Source organism: Bufo bufo, chromosome 10 (genome assembly GCF_905171765.1).
Source record: "Bufo bufo chromosome 10, aBufBuf1.1, whole genome shotgun sequence".
Classification (NCBI taxonomy): domain Eukaryota; kingdom Metazoa; phylum Chordata; class Amphibia; order Anura; family Bufonidae; genus Bufo; species Bufo bufo.
This window is the reverse complement of record NC_053398.1, coordinates 4,420,904-4,434,144: the sequence shown is the minus strand read 5'-3', so window position 1 is coordinate 4,434,144 and position 13,241 is coordinate 4,420,904. Positions and strand designations below refer to the sequence as shown.

Below are 13,241 nucleotides of genomic sequence, written 5' to 3'. Positions count from 1 at the left end.
AGGACAGTATACTGTATATATACTACAGAGGACAGTATACTGTATATATATATATATATATATATACACACACACTACAGTGGACAGTATCCTGTATATATACTACAGAGGACAGTATCCTGTATATATACTACAGAGGACAGTATACTGTATATATACTACAGAGGACAGTATACTATATATATACACTACAGAGGACAGTATACATACTACAGAGGACAGTATACGGTATATATACTACAGAGGACAGTACACTGTATATATACTACAGAGGACAGTATACTGTATATATAGTACAGAGGACAGTACACTGTATATACACTACAGAGGACAGTATACTGTATATATACTACAGAGGACAGTATACGGTATATATACTACAGAGGACAGTATACTATATATATACACTACAGAGGACAGTATACTGTATATACACACACACACACACACCAGAGGACAGTATAATGTATATATACTACAGAGGACAGTATACGGTATATATACTACAGAGGACAGTATACTGTATATATAGTACAGAGAACAGTATACTGTAATCAGAGGTCGTAATAACACCTGTACAAGCGTCATAGACGTCTGTTCAGGCCATTTTACTCCCTGGAAAAAGTCTAAGGCGTACCGATACGCCTTAGACTTTTCCCTGCCATTCATCAGTGCGGTGAGCGATGCTGCTGCTGCCTGAAACAACCAATGACAAAGCTCCTTACAGTGAAGAGCTTTGTGATTGGTCAGTTTGAGTGGCTGCCGGAGCTTATGGCACACACTGCTCTGAAGTAACTAGGAAGGAGGCGCGCGCGATTGTCACTGGCGGGGTAAGTGGCCTTGCTGCAGCGCCTTGTTTTAACTTGTTCAGCCTCACATGCTGTATGAGGCTAATCCGGCTGTGAACACATGGATATGTGAGCTACAGCGGTGCTCGTCCGCGGTGTGCGCCCTGTCAGGGACCAGCCCTGCTAGTAGTAACTGTTCGGTAACGCCACAGTTCGCACAGGTTGCCCATAAGTGACGGCCGGCAGCAGGGTGAGTGTTGTGTCACCGACAACGTTTCAGCTTCCCGCGCTTATCTGTAGTGTACAGCTCCTAATGTGCAGGCAGCGTGCGTCATGAGGACGGGAGTACAGTACAGCTGTTACCCATAGCAACCGGAGATGGCCTGCTCTGTAACTAGAGGGAGCAGCCACAGTCTGTTCATAAGTCACAGTCTGGCAGATGTTCTGGGGGTAATGTGGCTGATGGGGTTATGACAGAACAGACTGTGGCCGCTCCCTCTAATTACAGAGCAGGCTGTCTCCGGTTGCTATGGGTAACAGCTGTACTGTACTCTTGTCCTCAGCACGCTGCCTGCACATTAGGAGGCTGCTGCCCCATGGTTACTTGATGGGCCTTCAGGGCCTAATATGGCTGGTACTGTTCTGCCTGGGGGTAACATGCCTGGCCCATGTGATGGATGGCAAACCCCAGTGACCAGCGGCACAGAAACAGCTGCAAAAATGTAAGGGATTGTCCCAAGATCAACACTTTTTACCTATCCATACTTAACCCAGAGAGCCCTAGAACATGGTAACCAAGGTGGGACCCCCAGCGATCATGTACTTGAAGGGTACATGTCTGTTTTAGTAAAAACTTGCATTTCCCATGCAATAACAATTCTGAAGAGTCAATTCTTGTGACTCTATATTGTACCATTCCTCTATTATTCCTACTAGAACTTATGAACAAATTGTTAGTAGTCTGCAATAAAGGTCCAGCGGGGGGTTACCAGTTGACAGCACTGATTGAATAATATCAGGCTGTGCAGTGAGACCCCCATCTGGACCTTCACTGCAAACTGCTAGCAAGTCATTCATAACTAATAGCAGAAATAAGAGGATTGGTGCAACATAAGTTTATAAGAATAGATGCTCCAGGATTGTTATTATATGGATTGGGGGGGGGGGGGGGGGGGGTGCAAGTATTTTCCGAAACAGACAAATCAGGAGAGGTGAGGGGTCCTCTTTAACGACAGGTGATAAATATCGATCTTAGGACAAACCCTTTAAACCTCATAAAATCACTGCAACAGTGACCTCAGTGGTACCGACCCTTCAGCGCAACAGTGACCTCAGTGGTGCCGACCCCTCAGAGCAACAGTGACCTCAGCGGTGCCGACCCCCTCAGAGCAACAGTGACCTCAGCGGTGCCGACCCCCTCAGAGCAACAGTGACCTCAGTGGTGCCGACCCCTCAGAGCAACAGTGACCTCAGTGGTGCCGACCCCCTCAGAGCAACAGTGACCTCAGTGGTGCCGGCCCCCTCAGAGCAACAGGGACCTCAGCGGTGCCGACCCCCTCAGAGCAACAGTGACCTCAGTGGTGCCGACCCCCTCAGAGCAACAGTGACCTCAGTGGTGCCGACCCCCTCAGAGCAACAGTGACCTCAGCGGTGCTGACCCCCTCAGAGCAACAGTGACCTCAGCGGTGCCGACCCCCTCAGAGCAACAGTGACCTCAGTGGTGCCGACCCCCTCAGAGCAACAGTGACCTCAGTGGTGCCGACCCCCTCAGAGCAACAGTGACCTCAGTGGTGCCGACCCCTCAGAGCAACAGTGACCTCAGTGGTGCCGACCCCTCAGAGCAACAGTGACCTCAGTGGTGCCAACCCCCTCAGAGCAACAGTGACCTCAGTGGTGCCGACCCCCTCAGAGCAACAGTGACCTCAGTGGTGCCGACCCCCTCAGAGCAACAGTGACCTCAGTGGTGCCGACCCCCTCAGAGCAACAGTGACCTCAGTGGTGCCGACCCCCTCAGAGCAACAGTGACCTCAGTGGTGCCGACCTCTCAGAGCAACAGTGACCTCAGCGGTGCCGACCCCCTCAGAGCAACAGTGACCTCAGTGGTACCGACCCCCTCAGAGCAACAGTGACCTCAGCGGTGCCGACCCCCTCAGAGCAACAGTGACCTCAGTGGTGCCGACCCCTCAGAGCAACAGTGACCTCAGTGGTGCCGACCCCTCAGAGCAACAGTGACCTCAGCGGTGCTGACCCCCTCAGAGCAACAGTGACCTCAGCGGTGCCGACCCCCTCAGAGCAACAGTGACCTCAGTGGTACCGACCCCTCAGAGCAACAGTGACCTCAGCGGTGCTGACCCCCTCAGAGCAACAGTGACCTCAGCGGTGCCGACCCCCTCAGAGCAACAGTGACCTCAGCTAAATTTTTGATTGTCTAAATTTGCCATATATGCATGGAAGACAGTTCTAGAGTACTAGTAATGGTTTCCCTGCATAAATAGCAAACCCTTAATTTTATGTAGGCCTTCGTATTAACTATTTAAATTACTGTATCTTTCGTACTCCTCATCGGCTAAAAATACTCCTCAAAAATGGTAAGAGGAGTATTTTTACTCTTCCAGAAAAAATGTAGCGCGACCTCTGCTGTACATATACTACAGAGGACAGTATACTGTACATATACTACAGAGGACAGTATACTGTACATATACTACAGAGGACAGTATACTGTACATATACTACAGAGGACAGTATACTGTACATATATCCACTACAGAGGACAGTATACTATATATATATATATATATATATATATATATATATATATATATATGACAGTATACTGTTTATATACTACAGAGGACAGTATACTGTACATATATCCACTACAGAGGACAGTATAATATATATATATATATATATATATATATATGACAGTATACTGTTTATATACTACAGAGGACAGTATACTGTGTATATATATATATATAATATATATATATATACACACACACACACTACAGTGGACAGTATACTGTACATATAGTACAGAGGACAGTACATGCTATATATACACACACTACAGAGGACAGTATACTGTATATATATAGTACAGAGGACAGTATACTGTATATATACTACAGAGGACAGTATACTGTACATATAGTACAGAGGACAGTATACTGTACATATAGTACAGAGGACAGTATACTGTGTATATATATATATACTACAGAGGACAGTATACTGTATATATATATATACACACACACACACTACAGTGGACAGTATACTGTACATATAGTACAGAGGACAGTACATGCTATATATACACACACTACAGAGGACAGTATACTGTATATATATATATATATAGTACAGAGGACAGTATACTGTACATATAGTACAGAGGACAGTATACTGTATATATATAGTACAGAGGACAGTATACTGTACATATAGTACAGAGGACAGTATACTGTACATATAGTACAGAGGACAGTATACTGTACATATAGTACAGAGGACAGTATACTGTGTATATATATATATACTACAGAGGACAGTATACTGTATATATATATATACACACACACACTACAGTGGACAGTATACTGTACATATAGTACAGAGGACAGTACATGCTATATATACACACACTACAGAGGACAGTATACTGTATATATATATATATATAGTACAGAGGACAGTATACTGTACATATAGTACAGAGGACAGTATACTGTACATATAGTACAGAGGACAGTACATGCTATATATACACACTACAGAGGACAGTATACTGTATATATATAGTACAGAGGACAGTATACTGTATATATATAGTACAGAGGACAGTATACTGTACATATAGTACAGAGGACAGTATACTGTACATATAGTACAGAGGACAGTATACTGTATATATACACTACAGAGGACAGTATACTGTATATACACTACAGAGGACAGTATACTGTATATATACTACAGAGGACAGTATACTGTATATACACTACAGAGGACAGTATACTGTATATATATAGTACAGAGGACAGTATACTGTATATACACTACAGAGGATAGAATACTGTATATATACACTACAGAGGACAGTATACTGTATATATATAGTACAGAGGACAGTATACTGTATATATATAGTACAGAGGACAGTATACTGTACATATAGTACAGAGGACAGTATACTGTATATATACACTACAGAGGACAGTATACTGTATATACACTACAGAGGACAGTATACTGTATATATACACTACAGAGGACAGTATACCGTATATACACACTACAGAGGACAGTATACTGTATATACACTACAGAGGACAGTATACTGTATATACACTACAGAGGACAGTATACTGTATATATATAGTACAGAGGACAGTATACTGTATATATATTATGGCAGTGGAGCGGCCAGAGGGCCATATAAGAGCCATTAAATGGTGTATCTCACCCAGAGGAAGCTGGGTGAGAACAAGAAAGCCTGGGAGAATAGGGTTTTCTCTCTGCCTGCACCAGTCAGTTTGGTAATGAAGGTAATTAGCAGCTGAGGAGCTCAGGTAAATGTGGGCTGAGCTCCTCAATCAGGGCTCCCAGCCTGGGGAAGAAGCAGGCTGCGCCTAGGCCTTCGGGAGCCGGGACCCTTTGATCTTGTGTGGGGTAAGCACTAAGTTGTGTTTTTGGGGAGCTGAGTGGTAGACCAAGATCCCGATAGAGGAGAAAACTGCTGTGTAGTCAGTGGCCAGACGGCAGAGGATTTATGTTTATGGGTTATGTTTTGATGCCTGTAAAGTGATAATAAAGCTGGTCGTGGCCAGTTTGCACCAAAAACTGGAGTGGCTTCTTGAGGTGTGCCAACCGTCTGAGGTGAGAAGATGGCGATCCTGGAGAGATAAGTGACCCCAAGTTGTCACCATATATATCTAATATAAGCTGAGTGTATGTATGTCCGCTAAAGGAATCCGCACCGTCGCATTTACAATCACGAAATTTGGCACACAGGTACATCAGGTGTCCAGGAAGGTTTTAGAATGGGTCTCAGCTCCCTAGCACGTACCGTTCCTGATATATTCCCAAAAAATGCATTAGCCAATAGAAACCTGGTCACATGACCCTCGCAGGCCCTTAGTCTACACATACACACAGTTTTACACCAGGTTTCTATAACAACCCAGCCATTTTTCTTCACTGCTGTAGGTTAGCTTTAAAGGGGCAGGGCGCTGTGGATGACACTGTTATGGGAGCGGAGTGCTGTGGAGGTCACAGATAAGGGGGCAGGTAGGGTGGCCATTCAGGCCACCCTCAAAAGACGGATTTAAAAGCCCCACCCCCCAGGTCCTGCTAAGGCACACCCCCGACCCTGTTAGGCCACGCCCCCTCCCACTCCACAGCCGATGGGGATAGAAAAAATTAAGGTAAAAATCAACTTCTGTCAGCTGCAGGGGTGGGAGGGAGGGTGACTTTCTCCCTGCAGCTCATGCTCAGACAGCACAGTGCTTCTGACTGAGAGTGAGCTGTTCAAAAGGACATCCCTGTGTCCATCTAGGCCCTGCGTCGGACGGAGGACAGGGAGTCTGAAAGCCGGACTGTCCTGCCTAAAATCGGACCTGTGGCCACCCTAGGGGCAGGCTGCTGTGAAGGGTCACAATTAAGGGGACGGTCCGCTATGGAGGTCAGTCTTAAGGGGCACATTGCTGTAGAGGCCACTGTTGAGGGGGCGTGGTGTTGTGGAAATCACTTTTAAGGAGACTGGGTACTGTGGAGGTCACTAATAAAGGGGCGGCCTCTGTGGAGGTCACTGGTAAAGGGGCAGGAGCTGTGGAGGTCTCTGTTAAGGGGGCAGGGAACAGTGGAGGTCACAGTTAAGAGGACGGTCCGCTATGGAGGTCAGTGTTAAGGGGCGGTGTGCTGTACAGGTCGCTGTTAAGGGGGCGGGGTGTTGTGGAAGTCACATTTTAAGGGGACGGAGCTCTGTGGAGGTCACTGTTAAGGGGGCGGGTTATTGTGTAAATCACTGTTAAGGAGATGGGGTACTGTGGAGGTCACCAATAAAATGGGTGGCCGCTGTGGAGGTCACAGTTAAAGGGGCGGACACTGTGGAGGTCAGTGTTAAGGGAGGAGGGGACTGTGGAGGCCACTATTAAAGGGGCAGCGGGGTACTGTGGCAGTCATTCAAATATAATCATGTCATTACTTTCTGGAACATCAGCAAAACTCTCCAAACCCTGAATTAGTCAGGTCCATAAATATTGGGACATGGACACAATCCTAACATTTTTGGCTCTATACACCACCACAATGGATTTGAAATGAAACGAACAAGATGTGCTTTACCTGCAGACTGTCAGCTGTAATTTGAGGGTATTTACAACCAAATCAGGTGAACGGTGTAGGAATTACAGCAGTTTGCATATGTGCCTCCCACTTGTTAAAGGGGTTGTCCGGGTTCAGAGTTGAACCCGGACATACCCTCATTTTCACCCCGGCAGCATCCCTGAGCCTAGCATCGGAGCATCTGATGCTCCGATGCGCTCCCTTGCCCTGTGCTAGATCGCGCAGGGCACAGGCTCTTTTGTTTACAATAACACACTGCCGGGCGGTAACTTCCGCCCGGCAGTGTGTTCGGTGACATCACCGGCTCTGAGGGGCGGGCTTTAGCTCTGCCCTAGCCGTTTTACTGGCTAGGGCAGAGCTAAGTCCCGCCCATCAGTGCCGGTAACGTCACCGGGGTTCCTGTCAGCCCCATGGAGAGCCCCGGTACGTCACCGGAACTCCTAAAAATGCCTTTGCCCTGCGCGATTTAGAGCAGGGCAAAGGAGAGCATCGGAGCATGAACTGCTCCGATGCTCATGTCAGGGGGGCTGCCGGGGTGAAAATGGAGGGATGTCCGGGTTCAGCTCTGAACCCGGACAACCCCTTTAAGGGACCAAAAGTAATGGGACAGAATAATAATCATAAATCAAACTTTCACTTTTTAATACTTGGTTGCAAATCCTTTGCAGTCAATTACAGCCTGAAGTCTGGAACGCATAGACATCACCAGACGCTGGGTTTCATCCCTGGTGATGCTCTGCCAGGCCTCTACTGCCACTGTCTTCAGTTCCTGCTTGTTCTTGGGGCATTTTCTCTTCAGTTTTGTCTTCAGCAAGTGAAATGCTCAATCGGATTCAGGTCCGGTGATTGACTTGGCCATTGCAGAACATTCCACTTCTTTCCCTTAAACTCTCTGGTTGCTTTTGCAGTATGCTTTGGGTCATTGTCCATCTGCACTGTGAAGCGCCGTCCAATGAGTTCTGAAGCATTTTGCTGAATATGAGCAGATAATATTGCCCGAAACCCTTCAGAATTTATCCTGCTGCTTTTGTCAGCAGTCACATCATCAATAAATACAAGAGAAGCAGTTCCATTGGCAGCCATACATGCCCACGCCATGACACTACCACCACCATGCTTCACTGATGAGGTGGCATGCTTAGGATCATGAGCAGTTCCTTTCCTTCTCCATACTCTTCTCTTCCCATCACTCTGGTCCAAGTTGATCTTGGTCTCATCTGTCCATAGGATGTTGTTCCAGAACTGTGAAGGCTTTTTTAGATGTCGTTTGGCAAACTCTAATCTGGCCTTCCTGGTTTTGAGGCTCACCAATGGTTTCCATCTTGTGGTGAACCCTCTGTATTCACTCTGGTGAAGTCTTCTCCTGATGGTTGACTTTGACACACATACACCTACCTCCTGGAGAGTGGTCTTGATCTGGCCAACTGTTGTGAAGGGCGTTTTCTTCACCAGGAAAAGAATTCTTCGCTCATCCACCACAGTTGTTTTCCGTGGTCTTCCGGGTCTTTTGGTGTTGCTGAGCTCACCGGTGCGTTCCTTCTATTTAAGAATGTTCCAAACAGTTGTTTTGGCCAGGCCTAATGTTTTTGCTATCTCTCTGATGGGTTTGTTGTGTTTTTTCAGCCTAATGATGGCTTGCTTCACTGATAGTGACCGCTCTTTGGATCTGATCTTGAGAGTTGACAGCAACAGATTCCAAATGCAAATAGCGGACTGGAAATGACCCCTGGACCTTTTATCTGCTCATTGTAATTGGGATAATGAGGGAATAACACACACCTGGCCATGGGACAGCCGAGAAGACAATTGTCCCATTACTTTTGGTCCCTTAACAAGTGGGAGGCACATATGCAAACTGCTGTAATTCCTACACCGTTCACCTGATTTGGATGTAAATCCCCTCAAATTACAGCTGACAGTCTGCAGGTAAAGCACATCTTGTTTGTTTCATTTCAAATCCATTGTGGTGGTGTATAGAGCCAAACATGTTACAATTGTGTCGAAGTCCCAATATTTATGGACCTGACGGTATATCATGAATTTCTTTAAATCCTATTTCCAGGTACTGTACAACAGTCTACATTACCTGGCATTCATGAACACTCACTCACCAGACCTTCTTGGATGGACCCTCGCACACCTCACTCCTGTCAAAGAGGCATCACGGTCACATCACTTGCTGTTCCATCTGCGTTCCACTACAGCATCTCCCTCATGGAGACCGGAAGCAGCCACAGCGCTCAGACTCAGGAGTGGAGTGGAGTGATTGGCGCTACCGCTACCTGCACTGTGTGTGACAGCCTTAGCCCCTTTCACATGAGCGAGGTTTCTGCGCGGGTGCAATGCGTGATGTGAACGCATAGCACCCGCACTGAATCCTGACCCATTTATTTCAATGGGTCTATGTATGTGAGCATTTTTTTCACGCATCAGTTCTGCGTTGCGTGAAAAACGCAGCATGTTCTATGTTCTGCGTTTTTCACGCAGCCCTGGCCCCATAAAAGTGAATGGGGCTTCACTGAAAAATGCAATGCGTTTTTCACTGATGGGTGCTAGGAGATGTTGTTTGTAAACCTTTAGTTTTTTTCATCACGTTAGCGAAAAATGCATAAAAACGCATTGCACCCGCGCGGAAAAAACTGAACAACTGACTGCAATCGTAGACAAAACTGATTTAACTTGCTCGCAAAATGGTGCAAGTTTCACTGAACGCATCCGGACCTAATCAGTCATGCTCGTGTGAAAGAGGCCCTAGCGGGCTTGGGTGTGGAGTGATGTGAGCAGGACTTGGGGGGTTAACTGCTGCTGATCACAGCTCCCTGTCATAGAGGTCGGGTGCCAGCTATATGATTCTGCAGCCGGCATCCGCCTCCTGTATTTGAATTAATGGGTGAGTTACCTTCATTGGTGGCGCCGTGGCCACAGCCCCTCCCCTCCTCTCATTGGTGGCACAGTGGCCACAGCCCCTCCCCTCCTCCGCCCCTCTGTGTTCTCATTGGTGGCAGCGGCACAGTGGGGAGGGAGAGACTCCCTCCTTCTCCCCTGTGCTGCTGAGGGAACATGGCGGGTGCTGAGAGCAGTGCAGAGACTAGGCTACACACTAGAGCAGCATAGTATTGGTAAAAGGCAAATCCCGGTATCAAATCAATACCGGTACAATTGGATATCGATAATTTGATACACTGTGCAACCCTACTATGGACCTCTTTACTGTAAGAGCAGTGAGACTATGGACCTCTTTACTGTAAGAGCAGTGAGACTATGCGACTATTTACTGCACGAGCACTGAATGCGGGTGACAGCCCCTTGTAGAAGCCGTAACGTCACCCGACTGTCCTGAGAACTGAGAATCAGCGGGGGACGAGTGAAACACCACAGGTCACTGTTCACACCCAGCATTGGACAAGACGACTTACTGACCACCAGGCTCCGTACACAGGACTCACCTTTCTTGATGACTTGGTAGTAAAGCAAACCAGCAGATAATAAAAGCACCATCCCAAGTATCGTACAGATCACGGCAGCCGCTACTTCTCTGGAGTTATCTTCTCGCTCTGGAATCACAAGAAATAAAAGAATAATGAACGGCCATAATGTCTGGAAGAAACCATAGGGACGGCTGTATGGCCCTGGGAAGAAAGGAGTACTTGTGGAGAGACTGGGATAGGGGTCCCTTTGTACAAAATGGAGATAGCCACATGGCTGGTGGCATATTTTAATTTCTGGGGAGATAGGAGAATAATATGTATGGACCATTGGTGTAAAGATAATTGGGTGAGGGGATCGGGGTACAGTAGTGTTGGGTGGCAATTGGCTACTTTCACACTAGCGTTCGGGGCTCCGCTTGTGAGTTCCGTTTGAAGGCTCTCACAAGCGGCCCCGAACGGATCCGTCCAGCCCTAATGCATTCTGAGTGGATGCGGATCCGCTCAGAATGCATCCATATGGCAGCGTTTGTCCTCCGCTCCGCTCAGCAGGCGGACACCTGAACGCAGCTTGCAGTGTTCGGGTGTCCGCCTGGCCGTGCGGAGGCAAACGGATCCGTCCAGACTTACAATGTTCCGTTTGAATTTGACACTATATGGCTCAATTTTCAAACGGATCCGTCTCCCATTGACTTTCAATGTAAATTCTAAACGGATCCGTTTGCATTATCATGAAAAAAATTTTTTTTTTTTTTTTTGTTCATGGTAATGCAAACGGATCCGTTCTGAACGGATCTAAGCGTTTGCATTATAGGTGCATTATAGGTGCGGATCCGTCTGTGCAGATACCAGACGGATCCGCCCCTAACGCAGGTGTGAAAGTAGCCGAAAGAGGTACAGCCGATTAAGGGCTGTAGTACATAAGTTGATTTTGTATCAATGACTATCGAATAGTTAGTGTTTGAAAGTGTTCACCCCTTAGACAGAGCAATGGTCTCTGCAGTAATCTGATCATTATAAACTCGCCTACAAAACCACACAACAGTCTGATCTTGGGATCGGATGACGACTTAATACACGCTCAGATATGCGCAGCATGCTGAAAGATCACCAGCAGTGATAATCCAATGATTTAGCGGTTGCAAAATCTTCTGTAAAAGATGTCACGATTTTTATTTTTTTTTGATTCTCGCAACATCAAATACATGCTTACTGCTGTTTCTACAGGTTAAAGCAAGAGCCTCCGGGCCCCTGTTAGAGGTTCGGTTGTCATGTTCTTTGCTGCACTTCACACATGCTGTTGGTTGCCATTTGCCATGGCGAGATAACTACAGGCTTTGTGGCACTGTTTCTTGTATATAGGGGGGCTCAGACTTCACTGCAGATCCGCAGCTTCAGATGGACTCCGACTGGAAGACCAGCAGCTGTGGATGGTGTCGGATACTACTTGTGGGTTCATCATGAAATGTCTTAGACATCTTATATTTCTACCTCAAAGTTTAGGAAAGAGTTAAAGTGAAGAAATAGCTTGGTTAGTGAATAATTCTGATGGACTTTTGGTAAGAAAATAGAAGTCCCAGGTGATTGATTAAAACATGTTTTCTGATTAGGACTAGCTGGTTATGAGATCTCTGAGTCTTAGTGACAGGTTTATGTCTTCCAGAAGTCTTTTAGATACTTGATTATTGGACACTTTCAGCTTCTTTAGTTTATAGCGAACAAACGCTGGAAACCTTTTAGCCAATTAACTATCATGAAGTATAACGAGGCGGGGGGGGGTCTTCCTTATGCATATAGATGTTTGGAGGTTGTCACATAGGAAGAACTTTTAACCAGTCAAGAATTGAGACGTGTACAGGAGGTGGGACTTCACTTATGTTTGGTGACGTTCTAATGTGGTCATAGAAATGAATATTAAGCTATTAACGATGTAATGTGGGAAACACATTGAAGTCTATGGACTGTGACACACTGCAGAAAACCTGAATTATAAAGCCCCTTGCAGATGAGCGTGCCGGATTCAGTCCGGATGTGTTGCGGGCGGGTTCAGGGAAACCCGCGCGAGTTCGCACGCAATTTGTCTGTGATTGTCTTGTTCCGTTTTTTCCACGCGAGTGCAAAGCGTTTTAATGCGTTTTGCACGCGCGTCATAAAATAACTGAATGTTGGTACCCAGACCCGAACCCGGACTTCTTCACTGATGTTCGGTTTTGGGTTCGGTGTTCTTTAGATTGTATTATTTTCCATTATAACATGGTTATAAGGGAAAATAGCATTCTTTAATACAGAATACATAGTAAATTGTCAGCGCAGGTCCTTTTGCAGGTCCTGCGAGAAGAAGAAAGAAGATTCTTCTTATTTTTTAACCCTCAATGGACATTTTACTTAGCATTCTGTATTAAAGAATGCTATTATTTTCCATTATAACCATGTTATAATGGAAAATAATAAAGTAAATGGACTTTAATGGAGTCCCGGGGCTCATCCCTATTTATAAAAATCATCTCCTTAGCAACCATCCGTGAGAATTGCATTGCATCTGCACTTGCTTGCGGATGCTTGCGATTTTCACGCAGCCCCATTCTCTTCTATGGGGCCTGCATTGCGTGAGAAACGCAGAATATAGAACATGCTGCGATTTTCATACAACGCACAATGACATCCACACGGGCAC

General features: G+C 46.2%; 1 protein-coding gene across 1 annotated transcript in view; it reads right to left on the bottom strand.

Moving 5' to 3' along the window:
• Positions 1–13,241, bottom strand: part of LOC120980495 — a 105,240-nt gene that overhangs the window by 61,769 nt on the left and 30,230 nt on the right. Inside the window, exon 5 of the mRNA XM_040409631.1 lies at positions 10,589–10,696. Within this exon, the coding sequence (XP_040265565.1) occupies positions 10,589–10,696 (108 nt within the window). The remainder of the gene's footprint in view (positions 1–10,588; positions 10,697–13,241) is intronic.